A 20,537-nucleotide genomic window follows, 5' to 3' on the forward strand; every position below is an offset into this window, starting at 1 on the left:
ATGGGGGAGCCTCTGTCCCGCCAGGAGCCTGGAAAGCAGCCGCGAAGGCCTTGTCGCGCGGGCAGCGTGTCGCTACGCAGGAGACAGTGGATGTGGATGGCAAGGACAGAGCGGTGTTGGGTGTGGATGCTCTCTGAGGTAAACGCTCTCAGAGCAGCGCTTACCTCTGGACCACCTGTGCCGCCTTCGTTACAAACTCACTTTACAGTTTGTCTTTCAGGTTTAACGATGAGTGTGCATCACCGTTTGGTTGATAGATTCTCCTAGATCATATTGTAGTCTTTCCCGTTCCTTTCTTCTCTGTCTGTTTCTAACATTTAGGCTGTACATTCCCAACTGGGAGAAGAGCAGTCAGCTGTGAGGGTAAATGGGTCAGTGTAGCTCTCAACAATTCTGGCAGCTACCAAACAGAAAACTGCCAGTTTCAGTAAACTTTTGATAGACATCAAACACAGGAAACTGCCAGTTTCAGTAAATTTCAAGTTCTTTTTCTCCCATTATAGTCAACAGTGTTAATTTCTCCTTCCATGTGTGAGTAAAGCTGTAAGGCAGTACGTCAAAATCCTTTACTGCCTATCAAAACATTTTGCAGTTCACCTTTATGAGGAAAAAAAATCTGATCTTCTACTTTGTTGTTGCTAAAATAGAGCCACATTCTGCTGTAATTATCTGAAGCAGACTAATTGGTAATAAAGTTTCTACTAAAATACTGCAGCTCTTTCACCCGCCTATTCTGGGTAAAGTGTCTGGAAACAGCATAAACACCTCACCAAACATGTTTTCTTTCATGGCACTCTAACTAACTTGCAATCAAGTTTAGTCATTTAACAAAGAGCTAATTGTTTTATTTGTAATGGAATTAAAATACCTCTTGGTTCTTAGGTAGAACAGAGGTACCAGATCTATTTGCAAAGTACACATTTTCTGCAGAGTTGTTTCAGGCTTTGCCTAGGTCTGATCCTTACTCTAAAGCAAGATGTGGAAGATGAATAAACTCAAGACCATCCTCTCTCGTCTACCCAGTCTGCTGTTCTGTATTCCATTCTTCGTGTGCTGGTATCTCGCATCCATTGCCCTTGTTGCTCCTAAGAGGTGGACATCATCATAAATGCTTCTGGATGGCCGCTGACAAGTGCAGGCTGTGTACTAGGAAGTCCCCCCGTCCCGTCCCCCCCCAAGCCTCTATTCTGGCTGTGTTGATCTTGTCATCCTGTTTTGTGTTTTTTAGCTACAAAGGAAGGGAAAAGGAGGTGTATCGAAAAGTAAGACCCCACATATGGCCCAGTAAAGCATTTCAACACTTTTTAGCAACCTCAGTAGCATCTTAGAGTATTTGCCAGTCTGCTCATGTACCTTAGTTCATTAGCAGCCTTTCTAGAGTATTTGCCAGTCTTGCAGACTCATGTACCTTAGTTCATTAGCAGCCTTTCTGCTTAAGGTATATCATGAAGCTCTGAGATACCAGTTTTCTAGAGCATTGTCATTACTAGATCCTCGTTTACACTTAGGTCTTAAAAACAGGATTTGGGATGGTAAGAAGTGTCTTCTACAGAAATCTTGCTGTTTAAGCAAAGTTTGAACACAATGTATTGATTCAGTGGTGCTCTGAAAATTCAGTGGATCTCAAATGTCTGAGATTAGTTTAAACTAGATTTGCAACAGATAACGGATCAGTTTAGGATTCAAATGTCATAATTTCTATTCTTCTATGAAAATGCTGATATTTTCAAAAGAGAAAGCCTAACAAATTTTTCCAGATGATGGAGGAAATAAAAATTTCTAAAAAAACAATTTTATCTAAACTCCTAATTAAATATTAGTGTCTAATGTTAATTGACATGAAATGATTGACGAATAAATCATTGCATCTTGGCTGGGCTGTCCATTGCAAAGAAGTAGGTATTGTTTGTGTTTTAAAATCGTGCTACACTTTCATATGAAAATAAATTTATATTTGACCAGCAAACTATTTTTGCTGTATGCATAAATGAAAAAATGTTTCAACGTAGAAAAGTTTTAAGTGTATTTCTCTTAATAACTCAATAAGTATTTTATTCCCAAAGACAAGAAAGAAAATTATTAATTTGTGCCTGCTGCTGTTTATACAGTAAATTTTGGTCCTCACAGCCCTTCACAGAGTCCAGACTTCCCTGCCCTTAGGAGGCTGAACTTTCTGGCACCTGCTAGGGAGTATTATTATCTGCATTCTTGGCCACTGGCATGCTCTAATCACATCTTCTGAAAACTCAGCAGAAGTAGCATCTTCCCATGTCAAAGGCTTTTCAGCTTGCTTGATGTATTCCTTCACTCCAAATACTGATGTTATAATTACTTGGATTTTCCCTCTGTTCATTTAAATACTTTAGAAGAATAATAACAAATATCAATATGTTTCCTCAGGGAACAAGATCTTTCTCATTCCTTATTTCTATTTTTTCCCTCTCAGAAAAAAACTGATTTGCTTTCTCATTGTTTCATTTTGTTTAACAGCACCTGGAGCTGATACTGTCTTGATGCACATGTACAATCCAATTAATTCTCCTGAGTGTATCCTGTCTTTTGATACCATCCATGTACTTCTTGTATGTCTTGAAATTAAACGCTGATCTAAAAATGTTCTCTGAAATTTGCTGTTTTGAATGACACATAAGAAAAATACCTAGGTCAAGTTCATTACTACTCAATCGGTACTGCTTCTTAGTGGCATTGATCATTCTTACGGTGGCATCATGTTAGCATGTGTTCAGAACAGGATAAAAGAGGGTTTCTACTTGAGCAAGATTACTTGATTGCAAGTTAGCTGCGCTTCATGTTACTACCATTTTGTGATTTGCATTGTAATACAATTGCAATATTGTATTAGCTCACAGGATAAAGTTAAGTGCTCTATATTCTGTATTTGCCTCAGTCATTATTCTTTGTATTTTTTTCATCATGTGCTGCTGGCAGAGGAGGGGAGATAACAAACTATGAGTTTGTTATCAGTGTTATCAGTGACTATAAGGCTTGAGAAGGTCTTTTTTGCATCCCCTTTCTCACTTACGCTTATTGTCTGTGACTACATGCAAGTGTTCATATTGCCTAATTAGTTTCATTTTTTACAAACGTTAGAATTCGCATGCAAATACTTATGAACTAGTCTTTTCTTCTTCATGCAATATTTTTTCCCTAATTATATGCAAACTATATTGCTGTCACAAATAGATCTTAGTACATGGCTCTGGAAGGAAAAAAATGCAGTGTCTTAGCTCAGCCATGAGCATCTCCAAGGCTGGTAAGAAGGCTGGTGATGCAGGCTGAATTGCTTGGTTCAACTAGGAATCAAAATGTTGGAGGGACAAAGCGTCACAATGAGAATTTTCCTTCTCTGCTGGCCTTTGGAAGCGCCCAGGTTCTCTGTCGCACAAGGCAGACGAGAAGGGAAGATGCGCACCTGAATATACAAAAGAGAGTTCACTAAGCGTGTTAGAAAAACAAGTCCTTTGTGCAGTGCTCTCTTTGATTTGGTTAATAGGATCCCAGCTCTGAAGTCAATGGGGGTGTTATTTTGATAATTGGGCCAAATTTATACTAGACTGTTCTGATCCTGATTGCCTCTATAATGAGTTGTAATTCAGCCATCATCTCCATAGAGAAACAGGCCAATGTCAGAGCACTGCAGAGCAATGCTTTTCCTACTGGGCCAAGAAGGTTAGCATAAATTAGCAGAGTTGCCCTAATGTTTGTGCATCAAAATTAATGGAGTTCTCCTGTCTTATACCACATGGAGTCTTGCTGTGATGGCCATGAAATGTTAAGTGTGCTTATGTGTTTGCTGCATCATACAACTGAAAGAAGATGAACCTCCTTAAGGTGATCTTAGTAAACATCTGTGAAAACTGAATTGTTAGCACTTGATGTATAGCCTCTTTCTAACAAATTTACGAGGTAAATACACATTTAGGCAAAACTCTGTAGTTCAAGTTATTTTGCTGACTGAATAATATCATTAAAATGATCAAAGTAGACAGGCAAACACTGGTTCTTTCTTCATTGCTTTACATTTCATATAGATATAACAGCACTTTATTTCGAGATCTGTGCTAGCAATCTCTTCTGCAATACCTAGAGCTGATTTATCATAACATGTCTTTGAAACAAAATACTTTGCTATTAAGTGCAACTAGTATGGGATGTCCGGTCATCTGTTTTACTGTCACATTCTCACCCTACTGCCTAACAGAGTAATACTAGAAGGCTCAGTGTGTTGGCATGGATTACAGGAGCCTGAGAGGAAGGTGAAATACAAAAAGGCTTTTTTCTTCTTAACTGTTTACAGCCCCAGTCTCTTGTGCACCCACTGAAAAAGTTCCATTTTGCCACACCTAGTATATTTTTAGATCTATTTTCATTGTTTGCCTTTTTTTTAACACAGCAGTTTTTTGATAGGGTACAAGTCTCACAGGTTTACAGGTTTTCCATTTGGCCTGGTTCAATGAAGGCTTTTTAACTAGAGCTTTATGCTGCATTTTTCCACAGATCATTTTGGAGGAAGCTGCAAGAAAAAGTAACCTTTCTTTCTTTCTTTTTTTTTTTTAATCTGTGAAATCACAGAGCCTTTCAAAAAAGGAGAAACGAAAGCATGTGCAATAAGCTTTCTCTGAACAAGCTACTGTTGCTTTCATTGCTATTTGCACCACTTAACAGAAGATGCACACCAGGAATTTTATGAATATACAAATATACAGGCCTGAGGAGACAACAATTATAGTGAATACCATTCCCACACTCAACAGTTGGGAAGAAATACAAATTGTGTGATGTAATGCTAACCATATTACGGTAGGTAAGCAAAAATTCTCTAGTTAAATGGTGTGTATTCTTTGTTATGAGATTGCTCTTTTAAGATGACCTTCTGTTAGGAAGGAAGAGCACGGATGAATAAACTGATTAAACACCCTTAAGAGTTTGCTACACAAAACAAAATTCTGTGGGCTGAATTGCCTAATCTTATTTTCCTTGTGGAAAGGAAGAATATTTATTTCTTTTGTCCCCGTGTCCTCTTCAAGGTCAGGAGAAGAAACCCACAGAGATGGGGTTTATGGGTCTGCCTGTGGAGATTTTACCCGTCTGAATATATCGTGAACAGTTTGGTCCAGTTTCTGATAGTCCTCATCACAGTGACTTCCACCCTAGTAAGATTATTTGTAGAGTAAGATATCGGTCATTATAAATATAAGTATCAAAATTGTCTGTGTTTTAGCAGAAGAAAGCAAACCATCATTCTCTCTGTTGAAAGGGAGTAATTCTGTATCTTCTCTTTATAGACCAAAAGCAATTAAAACAAACCCCAAAACAGAGATTCAATTGAGAGCCTCAACTTACAGTTTTCCAAAACTGCACACAACATGCTAGCTCTACGTACATAGATACTGAGTCATTTTAGGCAGTTTCTACAACACAGGCCTTAGTGGTCATCACTGCAGAGCTCACAAACAATTTGAGTTTGTGAAAACTCAAGGTGTTGGGTTTTTTTTCTAAATTACAACATTTTACCTGTTTTATCCTAACGCCATGATGATAACATGCAGGCACAGTGAAGATTGCTAAGCCCTACTGTTCTCGCATTCCCTAATTCTTTACTGTCAGAGAGTTGGAGAGAAAGGAGAAGCTCCATATAATTAATTGTACTGTATCTGCTTGGACAAGAATATGGTTGACACCATGGAAGTTGTACGTGGAGGTCTGAGCAAGATGGCAGAATGGTGTGCTTTCATAAGAATAGTATGAACAGTTATGTTACGGTAGTTTCTTGGAACTTTCATACAGACAGGCTCATTCACAGCAAAAAAGATATGCTATACAGTAAGTATATTACAAAAAAAGAATTGCAGGGTGTTTTACGGGTTTTGTTTTGTTTTTTGGTGTTTGGTTGGTTGGTTGGTTTTTTCCCCCCAAGGACATAATTTATTCCATTTAAACATAGGCAAGAGATACCAAAAGTTCTAATTCTTGGAACTTTCATACAGACAGGCTCATTCACAGCAAAAAAGATATGCTATACAGTAAGTATATTACAAAAAAAGAATTGCAGGGTGTTTTACGGGTTTTGTTTTGTTTTTTGGTGTTTGGTTGGTTGGTTGGTTTTTTCCCCCCAAGGACATAATTTATTCCATTTAAACATAGGCAAGAGATACCAAAAGTTCTAAGAAAATTTTGTTTCCATCTGTTTTATACTGTTTTATTTAAGGTTTATGTTACTGGGTTTTTTAATGTGGTAAATATGAATAGTTATAATGAAGAGATTTGGCTAACACTTAATTGTTATTATACAAAGTTCTTACTGAACAGGTTTTTGCTTTAAAAACTAAGAGAAGGTTTTCAAAACGGTTTCAATCTCTGAAGTGATAAAGGGTTTTCATACATATGTTCCCTTGACAGAATAGAAAGTTGTTTAAATGTTCATCTACAGCAGCTTCTTCCGTTTCTCCATACTGGTCATTTACCATAGTTGGTTTACAAATACCATTATAAATATATCTTTATATTACATAAAGAACAAATCCCTTCCAAAAGAACTCCTGACAGTTTAAAATTAAGGATAGAAAGTAAGGGTTTTCATACATATGTTCCCTTGACAGAATAGAAAGTTGTTTAAATGTTCATCTACAGCAGCTTCTTCCGTTTCTCCATACTGGTCATTTACCATAGTTGGTTTACAAATACCATTATAAATATATCTTTATATTACATAAAGAACAAATCCCTTCCAAAAGAACTCCTGACAGTTTAAAATTAAGGATAGAAAGTAAGGAAATTCTTATCAAGTTCAGATAGACACATGTTGTGTGATCACAAATTGTGTATCTCTAAGTTAGACACAAAAACCTACTTCTGTGAAGTGTTACGAAGGTTTTTTCCTATGATTGTAAATGCTTAGGACTTCTCTTCTGCACCTCACATTGAAAGCAGCACATAACCAGTAATACAAGGCTTATGTCACCAAGGAGGGATATTGATTCAGTAGTTATTCCCTGAGCAAGGTTCCCATTACAAGTGTTTAATGGAGCTTATTTAACAACTGCACTGTCTGTAGCATAGCAGTTGTCTTCCACTGTGTCCTTTGAGATCCGGTCTCCCTGCATTAGACGTTATTGACCAAGTTGTTTATTAGTTAAAGTTACAGGTGTATTTCTTTATAACGGAAAGTCAAAGTGAAATAATTTTCGTCAGGTGCTAGGTATTCAACTGGTAGGCAAAATGCGGTGAATTCTGATAGCGTACATGGCTGTTAACAGGAGTATTCTAAGGTAGGAATGTCTGGCTGCCTTCCAGTGCACAAGTGACTACACAATGTTTCAGGGTTTGGGAACTGACATGTTTTCCTTCATCTCATCATCTCCTATTTCTGCTCTATGTTGTCTATACTTATTGAAGGCTTAATAATTTGGTTTTGTTGTACTGGTCCAGCAATCACTAAAAACTCTCAAAGTTCTTCATGGTCTTTGATAATTTTAATGAATTCATGTTTGATGCTTAGAATGCATGAAAAACTTTTAGTATACAGACTGTAATTGTGAGGCTGGTATTTTGTTTTGATAGCAGTGTTTTGGAGTGAGGGGACTTCATTCTCCAGTACCTTGTACGCTACATGGTGATTTACAGTTGTGCAACATGAGGAAAATGCTGCCAGGGTCACGTATCTACTAACCATGTCTAGATAGAATTACTGACTGTGCTACTCTAGCTAAGTATCCTAACACAGGTGCATCAGACTCAGAAAAAAGATTTTCCTGATATAGTCTTTTCCACAGTGGCAACTTTTTTCTGTACGGCTCTGCTCTCAGATCCTCTGCTTGATCAGGCTAGGATAAATTTTCAAAAGCGTAACTGTGTCCAAGCTAGAAGCTTTAGCTAGCACCATAGTGTCCTTCAGAAAGTGCAGCATTTCACATCCCTGTGCAGCATACCTACCCCAACACAAGTCTGTACTGTAGATAAATGTTAAAGCAAAACTCATAACGCTTTACACCCACTTTTATTAGATGTAATAGAAAACACGTAGTAGAGAACATTAGAGAAATGGGCCCATTGTAGTTTTAAGCATTATATTAACATCAACTATTTGAGCAATATTATTCTATGTGCTCAGTTCTGGTTTATAGATGCAGCTGGAATGCTGCTCAGGAAGAATTCAGAAATCTCAGTGTGTCAGCAGCCCTTGAAAATTCATAATCAAGACTCTTAAAGGAGCTGGCTCACTGATTTTTAATAAGTAATAGAATTTAAGAGAAATTACAGAAAACTAGAAATTAGCTGATAAGTTACTTCCACTTAGAAAGGACCACGGCGATGACCTGCATAGTTGTAGGCTGCTCAGGATACCATTAATGAGCAGAAAGATGGGAAAAAAAAAAAGCGGCATCACAGAAAAATAGATCTTGTCCAATAAGTCTTGTTCCATGTTTTGATGGAGTTCTAACTGAGTGATCATTGAAGTTAGAAGATAAAGACCTAATGGCAGGATAGGTGAGATGCTAATAAAAATCAAGTTTAAATGAAAAATCAGACTTGCATTTTTAAAAAATGAGCCTGATCAGCCATTAGAACCACCAATGAAGGAAAGTGACAGCTTTACCACCCACTTGAGAGAAGACACCTGGGCTATTTTTACTGTCCAGAGTAATTAATGGATATCACTTACACTGCTTTTAATTCATCTTAAAATTCCTTATGTTGCGCAGTCATCTTTCATTTATGTTAACCAGGATTCACCTCTGGAATCAGTGTTCACCCATGAAATTAAAGACCAATCAGGCCAAAAGTGTGAACTTAAGCCCCACTGAAGCCAGATTACTATATTTCTACAGAATACATTTAATTTCATCTCAGCTTTCATCTGAATGTCTTTATTACTCATCCTGTGTGGTCTTGATGTAGTCTTCATCTGAAACATACTTAAAGAATATGTTGCCTGTTGTCTGCAGCAACACACTTTGCTGCCTCTCTGTCCTGGGTGCGGTATTTTTAATACAAATACGTATTTTGAAATCATAGCTGACCTACTCTACTCTTCTCTGGATCTGGAAAAGCAAACAAATACTCTGACTGTCAGTCAGAGTTCTGTCATCATATATGTCATTCCAAAAAGAGATCAATGGAGAAATATTGGCTCATCACCTGCACTGGCTCATTTTGTCTGTTTGCCATATTCCTGCCTTTAAATCATTCCCAGTATGACTGTATTGCCCCACAAATGTGAGCGACAGGACTCAAAGCCTGTGCTATTGATAGAAATGCCTATCATTGTTTTTTCATTCTCTTTTCCTTACATTAACGCTTTGTGACATCCTTTGACATATTCAGGTTTGATAACATCCCGGAATACGTTCTCTGACATCCTTCATCTAACTAGCTCTATTGGCAAAGTACTGTGAGCTATGTAAGATTCTCTCTGATACTCCAAATTAAGTTGCCATGACTGCAATGGTAGGAGTAGCAGTGCCAAGCTACGTTAAGCTTTGTATAGGTGACAATGTAGTCTGTCATACGTTATTTCTTCCTTCTTTCTTAGTCGTTTCTTTGACGGATTCAGTGAAGGAGACGACTGGAACACTTTCTAAACAGATCCTTAAGTTAGTCTCTGAACTGGGGGCAAGAAGAAGTCAGAGCCCCATAGAATCCAATCCCATAGTGAAGGAAGGGCAATTCGGTGTTACAGATAAGGTTGCACCCACTGAACAAAACACTAACCCCTGCAGAAAATGTGCTTCAGCATGTACAACTGTAATTATTTAAAGAACATAGAATACTACCACTATCACTCAAAACACTTTTGAAAGGAGCTCCTCTATAAATTACTCCAAGAAAGTGTTGGTTTTTTTTTTTAATTTTGGTTCATTGGTGAATTAATTTGATTTGTGATTTATATAATGATCTGACTTTATCCTTTGGCCTAGATTTTTAGATCAAAAATCTAGTGCCATCTACTGTATCTAAATATTTGAAATAAATGTAGGTGATTATTATAAAAATCACAAAACTGAAAAACGTGGTAAACCTGTGGCTTTGGTAGTGCGTTTACTTATGCAGATGTTATTGTGAGGATTTTGAATAAACCATTAATAACTAATATTCAATTTCCTTATCTTACAACCTAGCAATATACTATTGTTTTGTTATGGTCCTTTGATAATGGAGCTGCAAGCATCTTGCAAGGATGTGGAAACATCCAGTAGTATAAGTAAGCAATGATTTTTTGGTTCAAAGCTCCTTTACAGAAGGCAGAATCTAATCTTATGTAAAAATCATATGCCAAAACATTAAGTATTATCCAGCTAACTGTGTAATGTAAAATCATCTTTGGTCTTTTCAGTTTAGTTTAAAGTGATATGTGTACACAAAAAGACCTAAATTGATCTGAAAGCTATTTGAAATAGTAGGTGATTATTATAAAAATCACAAAACTGAAAAACGTGGTAAACCTGTGGCTTTGGTAGTGCGTTTACTTATGCAGATGTTATTGTGAGGATTTTGAATAAACCATTAATAACTAATATTCAATTTCCTTATCTTACAACCTAGCAATATACTATTGTTTTGTTATGGTCCTTTGATAATGGAGCTGCAAGCATCTTGCAAGGATGTTATTATAAAAATCACAAAACTGAAAAACGTGGTAAACCTGTGGCTTTGGTAGTGCGTTTACTTATGCAGATGTTATTGTGAGGATTTTGAATAAACCATTAATAACTAATATTCAATTTCCTTATCTTACAACCTAGCAATATACTATTGTTTTGTTATGGTCCTTTGATAATGGAGCTGCAAGCATCTTGCAAGGATGTGGAAACATCCAGTAGTATAAGTAAGCAATGATTTTTTGGTTCAAAGCTCCTTTACAGAAGGCAGAATCTAATCTTATGTAAAAATCATATGCCAAAACATTAAGTATTATCCAGCTAACTGTGTAATGTAAAATCATCTTTGGTCTTTTCAGTTTAGTTTAAAGTGATATGTGTACACAAAAAGACCTAAATTGATCTGAAAGCTTACTAATGGGAAATTAAACACATTCTAAGCATTCTGACTTCTTGAAGAGCAAAGGCTCTTTTTCTTTAAATAGTTTAATAACTTTATTTAGTTATGTAGCATCATAAATTTCTACATGTTCATGCATTTAACTTCACATTGAATTATCTGTGATTGTACGTTAAAAAGTTTCTTCTGTATCTGTACATATCAAGTCTTTTGCAGATTATACCTATTACAGAAGAGTCATTTCATTTGGTGATTTCTCTACGTGTCCTGAAAACTGTGCTTTGCATACAACTACTGTAAAGAATCTGCTTCTAGCTTTACTTTCACAGGTAGAAATAAGGTGCGACTCCATGAAGGTCTGTAGAATTAGAATGGTAAATAACTGGCACTAGGAAGATTAGAAGCCAGCTGTGGCTATTTCTCAGGAAAGCTCTCTATGGTCAGCCAGGATATGCTCCCAGGTACACTGAAGAAATTCAGAGAATTTGGAATACTGTAAGCATTTTTTCCTCAGTAAACAGCACCTTTCCTGGACTCAGACATGTGTCTGCTAAATATGTGACCTAAATCTTTGCTTCAGCAGTTGAGATTGCTGAGTAAATGTGTCTCGTAGGTCTTGTAGTTAATTTACAATTTTCATATGCAAGCCTAAGAATGTGGTAGCTTGAGTCACTCACCAGCCCCATACAGCAGTAAAATGCAGTGCCTGCAATTTAAGACTACTTTTATTGTGTACTGTGTTTACATCTTTCCTTGGGATGCTGAACATTGAACAGCTACCGGTTTTATACTGCTTAGCAGACATGTACCAATAACCTGTGTCACCTATTTTGAAGAGAATACTTTGGGATGGAAGATACCATTACTGAATAGGGAACAAGAAAATTGGTCGTCTTATAGACTATTCCAAATTTATTTTGAGATATATGTCACTTTATCCTCTGGTATTTATGCTTAAAGGCTTAAGATATCTGTCATATAACTTACTTGGTGAATTTAGATTAGCCAGTGCCAAACTGATAGACCTCACTGAGAAGAAATCAGGATACAGTTTGTTGTTAATTCTGCACTAGTGTTTATTCTTGTGTCTCTGGTGATATAATCATATTGATTAAAATAATAGTAAAGGTAGCATAGTCACATGGTTTCTGTTTTACATGACACCTTTGTTTTCCAAATTCCAAAATTCCAAATTTTCCAAAATTCTGATTTTGAATTCTAGCTGTCAGATCAGGGAAGGAAAGACTCTTCTTTAAATATGCCAAAGAATTAAGTATTTAATGTTTGCAACTCTTTAAAAATCTAGCTTGAAACATCAAGTAATCACCTATTGATCTGTCTATAGAACACAGGCAGATACAATAATTTCTTGGGGGATTTGCTTTTCATGGCCAACTGATTCTAATTTCTCTTCTATTTTGTAAATGAATGTTTAAATAGCTGTTCACTTGAGGAATACCCCCTGCATCTGTGTTTAAATTAATAGATGGCGTCATCTCACCTAACTTCAGCCACCTAAAAGACGGGCAGCTACTGTCCGTAGTTGTCTAGTCCATAGAGAACAGCAAGTACTTACAGCATCTTTCCTCCATCCTAAAAGAGGCACCTAAAGAGACTGGATGAGTCGTTCCAAACCAGGTGTCAAGTTTCCTTGTGTAGTCAATGGAAAGAGACAAACACCATGAACTGTGTAAGAAATGAAGGCAGCCAGCTCATACCCCACACCTCAGTTTTGGATGATAAAGATAGAAGACATTGATCCTAGCTTGTGGGAAGAAAATACGCTTTTCAATTCTGTAAAATGTTTTACCTGAACAGATTGCTCCAGGAAAATTTAAATTTAATGACAATCTGACATTATCATTTTAAAATGTAATGGAGAACATTTTTTTCCTCTGACTGTTTTTCAGAACACCACTGGAAAAGTTACAAATTTGGAACAGTGCTGCTGTTGTATTATGACCAGCTGTAGGGGTTAATTAATTCTGTCTTCAAGATCTAAATAGAAATTTCATATCATACCATCTTAAAGGCTTTAATCTTGTAAGAAAAAAATACAGTTCTTCCTTCTTTTCTGAATTTTATGCAACTTAGAAAAATGTCTTCAGAACCAATATGTGATATTTGTCCCTTTCTTATTGTCTGTAACTATACGATAGTATATGGTCATTCTGATAAACATATATACTAAAGTGGGAGGGTAAACTGAAAAATAGCCCTCTTTCTACAGCGGTACAATTGAAAAAGTCATTCAGCAAGAGCTTCAAAAATGAAGGAAAGAATTTAAGTGTACAAAGAAGCACAATAAATGCAGTTTACTCCACATCTGTATGAAATACATGGCTTCAATAACCTCAGTGATATTTTAGTATATTATTTATGTTCACAAAGGATTTTTTTTTCCTCCTCCACTCCACTGAAATAGGATATCTCTACATGAGTGTAGAAAAGGGTTAAGTGTTCTCATATTCACCCAGGATCTCCGGTGTGCTTTGCAGCTCTGCTGAGCTCCCTGCTACCACAACTACCTAGTACATGAACTAGCCAATTTAGTCATGCTGTCTATCCAGTTACATACTGAATAGCCTTGTTTCGGTTTTTTGTTTGTTTCACTTATGTGTGAAAAATAAAAAAACTGAATATCTCTTCATACTTGATTAATCATTGAATTTTCCCAGATTGTAGTTGCTCCCAGATAGCCACGCTATACTCCAGCAGTAGAGGTCACTCAACACTCAGCCCTCCAAGGAGGGCTTTGAATTCCAGGCTCACCTGAAGACACAGACATGATGGTAGCAGCTACAGCCCAGGACTTGCTGCAGGAGTGGGGACATCCCTGTGTGAGGGCACTCACTGCCACGCAGCTTGGCTCAGGAAACCTCCAGAATTAAGAAACAGCAAAGTTGAGCGTCCTTTGTAATTGTATTGGGTACCATCAGCCAAGGTCAGGAGGTGAATGCAGCTACAAAATGTCAGAAAAAGTATTGGTTAACAGATTAAAATAGAAAGAATATCATTGTAATCTAAAACAATATCAGTATATGTGTTTGTTTCTATAGTAAGCTTTTTAAAGGATCATCGATGTTTAGTGCTGTGAGCCCAAACTCTTGAATTTTACACTTCATACTGGTATTATAACCCTGGTGGTGTTAAGCACGGCTTCTTGGCCTTTACCCCAACTATAAAATTAAACTAGTGCCCTTATCTGTCTCAAAAGACAATACAGAGGAACAATGAGCTCTTTTCTGCTGTTGAGAATTGCCACTCTTCACAAACTTTTTTTTTTTGAAGTTGTATTATCTGTGAAATAATTACCTTACTAAAACCACTGAGATCTCATTTGCCCCTCACCAAATAACACAATGAGAAAAATAATTTTATTATAAAGTTTGTCTTTTTGTTTTTCAGAGCTGTGTATGCAAAGGTAAAAGTCCCTGCTTTTGTGATAGCATGAAAGGTAATAAGGTAAGAACAAATACATTTTTCCTTTTTTAAGATTAGCTTATACCTGGAAATTGTTAATCCATTAGTTGAGTTGATACAGTGAGTGAATTTATTGTGTGATGGTATTCTGTCTACAGAGAATTGTAAAAGGAATACATTACCTTACAAAAATGTGCTAAAATAACTCTGGGGACATTGTTTAACTAAGATGACTTTTAAATTTATTTTTTTTAAATGCATTCATTTGTTTACAGCATTGTGTGATGTTTCAACACCAACAGAAGAACAGCTGTCCAAAGCACTAGGTCCCTTTCACAAACTCCTAACAAATGCCCACAGATACCATTACCTTGGCAGCAGCTCTGCTGTTACAAATTTCATAATGCCATCAGGAGTGTCATGTTCAGTGCTTCCCTCTTTGCATCTTTGGACCTTGCCCATCTCCCCCCCTTTTCTGGTTCCTAAAGGAAAGCTACATGCACTGGCATCAAGCAGATAAATCTCCTGCAGAGCGACACAGGGGATGAGTTTCTGGGTCCTAATCACAAACACCTTGCCAGCAGTGAGGGAACAGCATCAAATCCGTCAAAAGTAACAGAGCCGCAGCTCTGCCTGTTGCCAACAGTAGCTTGGCAGAGGCTCGGAGTGGCTTTTAGACAAACCTGAATTACACAAATACCAAAAATTCTTTCAAACTCCTGCTTGTAGTTGGAAAAACAACTGATTCACAAATGAAAGGGGCATTATTAAAGAAGTCATGGCTGTAATTCAGGCTAACTGTGGACACAGTGATTGCCATACTAAACCTTATCAGTAGATTCCAGATGTCTGTATAGGCTTAGGGTTGTGATTAGTCCCACCGATCGACACATCTGGCTGGTAAAGAATTATTCACGGCTTTCCTCCTGTACTTTTATTACCAAGACAAAATGTAATGTTGCACCACAGTAAACACTACTAGTCTTGCCTTTAGGAAGCTTCATTTCAGTGGTGGAGAAAAGTTCTCTCAAAGTAAATATGCTCATTATTAAAACATATTTTCATAAGTGGGAAAGGAGAATACTCATGTCTTTAGTAAAATCTCTGCTTATTTTTCATGTTCTTAGTTGGTCTAACCTGACTTTGTCCTAACCAGTAAAATTGAGACCAATTGAAAAATTAGAAAAAAAATAAGCTGCCCACTAAAAGAGAAACATGAATAAGAATAAACACCTGCAACTTGTCTTCATCGGTTCCATGTTAAAGCAATGGAGCAATGAGTAGGTAAGAGGTAATCATTGTTTACACTGATGGAATTTTTTTCAGGCAGCTTTGGAAAGTCAGGACAATTACATTAATCAATATGTTTTGATAACTGTTCAATGTTAAGAAATTCTCCAACCCGAGAATCCTCTGATCTTGTTGATCTGTCAAGAAGAAAGTGTGGATAAAATTGCCTGTACTGTATGGAGGGGAGTGAAGCTGTCAGGAGAGCACAGTGCTGCTCTGTAGCTGGAGAGCAGTGAGGGGGTAGCAAGCTCAATGGAGGAAGATCAAGGGCTTCTTTCGGTTTTTTGTGAGTTAGTATCACACCCCCTCCAGTGGCACGTCTTGGTATAGCATTATCCTTTTTTGCCTTCCTTGGGACACTGCTGGATGAAATAAATGATTTGTTATAAAAAGCTATGACGGTTTATGATACAGATCTCACAGACACTTCATAATGCAATTCTTATTTTGATTTGTGTTAAAATATTCTGGGTTTATATTCTATCTTTTTTTTTTCTTTTAATTCAGAACCTATTTAAAATCTGGTGAGCTTGTGGGATTTTGAGGGGCGAGAATTGGTGGAGGGAGAAACCAAGGTATTTTGGCTTCCCCGAGACTTCTTTTGGATCCTATCTTGTGCACCGAATAATAAGATACCAGAACTTCTGCACAGCAGAATTTCAAATGCTTTTTTGTATAACTCTCCTCTGATAAAGCAATAGGAAAATCAACTCTAAGAGAATCGATAACCCCATCCTCTCTCTCCCGTGTCATGCTGTGATATATAAGGTCTTGAATAGGCGGCTCTTCACTGATGTAGAATTGAGCATGCTAAATTGCTGCTATGTAAAGAGCTGAAACACCTTTTCTGTGAGTTTCTAGGCTTGAAGCACTTTATTTTAACCAAGATAAGACTTGCATCTTCATTGTATTTAAATAAAAAACTGAAAGTGCTCCTTCCACTGTAACTTAGCCTCCTGTATTCTATTTGCATAGCTTTAATCTTCTGTGCTTCCTTTACGTGGTTTGGTTATTTGAACTTGACCTTAAAAGACACATGAAAAAGTAATTGGGTGTCTTAATCTCTGAGACTCAACAATTTTTGAAAGTTGTTGCTTAAAGCAAACTTCTTTTATTCTATCTGAATGGTTTTGTTGCATTTGACTCCAACCCTTTCCATGGCTTGCATGAAGAGAGGTATTGATGATTTGGAACTTGCTGTACAGCAGCAGCCATTAAGTTTGCCAACTAGAAATTAGGACTGCTATGATGGATTTGGATTTGTGTTGCTTGTAGGGACTAAACACGATATAGAATATTAACAAGGAATATGTATCAGCTGCTTTCTTAAACTTTTCCTGCTGCCAATTAACTTCTGTACTCTGCAAAATCTTGAGTACTGTTGTCTTCTGATCTCTTCAACCATACTTACGAGCATGTTACTTCAGTGGTACCATGTGGCCTAGGCAGCACGTAGGCGGGACCACAAAAACAGGTCAGTGTGGGCAAGGGTAATATATCTGCCACAGTAGCAGACAGATATGTAGAAGTTAAAAGGTACTGAAAGTAATGAATACCTTAGAAATGTTATCAAAAGGAGAATTCATGGATATTTTAAGAACTTCATTCTCTTAATGTTTACAGGGTGAAAAAGGCTTTCCTGGTGTTCCAGGTCCACCTGGTCACAGAGGCTTTCCTGGTCCAGAAGGGCCTCCAGGGCCCCAGGGACCAAAGGTAGGTGTGTATGTGAGACACAGAGAGAGAGACACAGAGAAACTACTGTGCTTGACTGTGAAAGTGAGCTATGACTGGGTAGAGAATTCTGTTTTAAAAAACAAAACCAAATCAAAACAAAACCTGTTTCAGAGTCTCCTGTTTGGTGAGGGATGTTGTGTGGTCACCAGCTGCAACAGTCATTTTTGACAGAGTTGAAGTAGCTGATATGAACGTGGGCTTTTGTTGTCAGCTGTCCATTGGCCAGTGCTAAAGCACCTGGACTGAACTGCCAGAGGCAATGAACATGGGTCTAAATAGATTTTAGCAGCATAACCTCAATTTTGTCCTAACAGTATACTCTGACATCTATTGCTGGAAAGAGAGTAAACAAGCTACTACTGAGACAAATATGAAAAATAGATTTAAGAAAATTTGAAGGGAAAGATGGTTTTTAAGATAAATCTTGGTCTGTTTAGGAAATACCTAGTTGCCTGCAGTATGGGGAGAGTGACTTCGGTGACTTGGGATTTCTTTCTTTCCTGTATGCCTAAACTGAGGCTGAATATGAATTTTCAATGACTCCTGCACAAGCAGAAAAAACAAATAAATTGCTCATTAAAAAACATTTCATTTCTATTTGTCTTGAGGAACAGCACTCCTGCTGTCATCGATAAATTGACTCTGGTGAATAAATTATTTGTGTCTAAATATGGCGTGAACTCAGCCACAGTATAAATCAGGAAGGTACTGCCACAATCACATTATGTCTAGGACCTAGCCTAATGTGGCTCCAGCACTTATCCAAACCTTTAAACAAATGTTTTTTATAGTTTTAATTTGTTTGGGTCTTGTTGCATTATTCTGTCCTGTCTCGTTTTTACAATACTTTGTGGAACTGATACTCATGGTGGATCTCATACATGTTGATGAGCCATTTATTTGAACTCATTGAAAGTGTTTAGTAGAGCATTTCCCTTTTAATAAGTGATAATAACTTCTGCAAGAATGGCAAAAAGTAAGGATAATTTGTCTGCAAGAACATCTCTGTTAGCCTGAATGCTATCTATTGTAGTGTATTCCAGTTAGCTTTTCCTATTCACCACCTGTACATTATCTTAAACGAAATGTCACCCAGGATTTTAGGAGCTATGCAGTTCTGTACATTCCCCATTTCCTTTCAGGGAACGATAAAAGTTTCTTATTATCAGTAAAGCTCTAAGTGTCTTGAAACAATTCTAGCAGGTTCTGTCTAGACTGTGCTGTGGCATGCTTTGCTGTCTTCTTTCAGCCTTGCTCTCCCACCCTGCCTAGCCCCCTTTCAGCCTGCTCCTGGCTTTCCTTTCCATGCACAGCAGTGCAGGTGAGAGTGGTTGGTACATGCATCTACCTGAGCATTAGATGAACATCACCATATCTGGGAGCTGAAAAGCTCTCCTGAGTACTGGTGAGGCTTCCAGCTATTTCCTCATAGGGAAGCACTTCCAGGTCTCACAGTTTGAACAGATCCATAGCAACTGCTTTCTCAACATAGCCTGACTGTTACTTTTTTGACTGATGATGAGATATATCCCCTGTAAACACTGAAAAGGAGGGTAAGATGCCAAGATTTATGCAAGTTGTATTAAATGCTTGTTTGCTTTAGTGTCTGTAATAGGCAAATCATTTATTTATATAGTTTTGTGTGCATGTGTTGGTATTAAAAATATTGCATGTCCTGTTGACATACATGTGCTTTTTCTCAATTATATTGAAATACGTTGTTTTCCACTTGTGATCTAGGGTTCTCCAGGGCTTACTGGCTTAGTTGGACCCAAAGGTATACGAGTAAGTATTTATATTTTAAACAAACTTGTATGCATTAAATGTCATGTTAAATGCCAAATTGGTTCAATAATTTGTGAAAAATAAAAAGAAAACATTATGTATGATTTTAAAGTACTTGTAAAATTTATGACACGGAGTATGCACATGCATTATCTGTTTTTTAGAACTTTTGCCTTTTTTGCTACACCGTATGTACAAGGTTCATGCTGTATGTATTTAGTATTGGGGTGTGCTGTGAAAAAGTCAGACTAGAATTCCATGAAGAGTTGTTTTGGGTTTTTTTTCTGTGGCGAAACCAGTCTATGTTAACAGTGCATAAACTACCATTATACTTGGTTCACAGTCAGAAGGGTTAAGGAAATAATGATCTTTTGATAGAATCATACTTGCATTCATTCTTCTTATGAATGCGATCAAAAGGAAACCTGCATCATGAGCTTTTGCTTAATATTTGTAATTTTATTCCTGTTTTTATATCATTAGGGAGTCGCAGGAATACCTGGATTTTCAGGTCCCCCAGGCCTTCCAGTAAGTAAAACCAAAACTGATTTAACCATTTCTCTCTTACTACAGTCTTCAGTACACAGTTATCCGCAGCCCAATGTGCTCACTCTAGTCTCAACATCAGCATTGTCTCTGCCAGTTAGCCTAGAGGTAGCAATCTTGGCATCAGCAGTTCTTACTCATTGTAATGATTTAAGAACACATTGTAATCTGTCAAGTCTTGTGAAACACTACTCCAAGATAAACTCTTTCAGTGTTGCTGTAGGGGAATATGAATGTGTGAAAACAAAGCTTGTGTCAATTTTGCACTTCTTTTTAGGGTGAACCGGGAACTGTTGGTCCTCCTGGGCGCTCGGGTGTTCCGGGATGCAATGGCACAAAGGTACAAACCAAGCTGAATGTTACGGAGACTGTGTTTGGCTATGCTTAGGAACGGCCAAAAAGCATTCTGAATTTTTCCACCGATATACAACAACTTTGATTTGTTTTGGATTGTGACTTTATCAACTAGGAAAAATTTGAATCATGAGGCCAGAGGAAGGATAAGTGCTGGCTTTTTGTGTGGGATAGATAATTAAATAATACATGTTAATGGCCTTTGCTAAAAAGTTAAGAATAATATTTGATATTTTGACAGATAAAACTTTTTTCATTAAATCCAGAAGACCTAATCAGTTTTGTCCATCCTGTCCTTCTGTTGAAATGGGTTATAGAAGAGATAGATAGTTAATTAATTTTATTTCACCAGTATCTAGCTTGCAGTTGACAATTCGTAAGTCCTG

General features: G+C 37.2%; 1 protein-coding gene across 1 annotated transcript in view; it reads left to right on the forward strand.

The window, feature by feature from the left end:
- The window catches only part of LOC103905136 (collagen alpha-3(IV) chain), a 65,454-nt gene continuing 44,917 nt past the window's right edge, over positions 1 to 20,537 (forward strand). Inside the window, exons 1-6 of the mRNA XM_019474014.1 lie at positions 1 to 138; positions 14,428 to 14,484; positions 17,356 to 17,445; positions 19,207 to 19,251; positions 19,735 to 19,779; positions 20,075 to 20,137. Coding sequence (XP_019329559.1) covers positions 1 to 138; positions 14,428 to 14,484; positions 17,356 to 17,445; positions 19,207 to 19,251; positions 19,735 to 19,779; positions 20,075 to 20,137 — 438 coding nt within the window. The remainder of the gene's footprint in view (positions 139 to 14,427; positions 14,485 to 17,355; positions 17,446 to 19,206; positions 19,252 to 19,734; positions 19,780 to 20,074; positions 20,138 to 20,537) is intronic.

The sequence above is a fragment of the Aptenodytes forsteri genome, unplaced genomic scaffold (assembly GCF_000699145.1).
Source record: "Aptenodytes forsteri isolate BGI_AS27 unplaced genomic scaffold, ASM69914v1 Scaffold184, whole genome shotgun sequence".
NCBI classification, from domain to species: Eukaryota; Metazoa; Chordata; class Aves; order Sphenisciformes; family Spheniscidae; genus Aptenodytes; species Aptenodytes forsteri.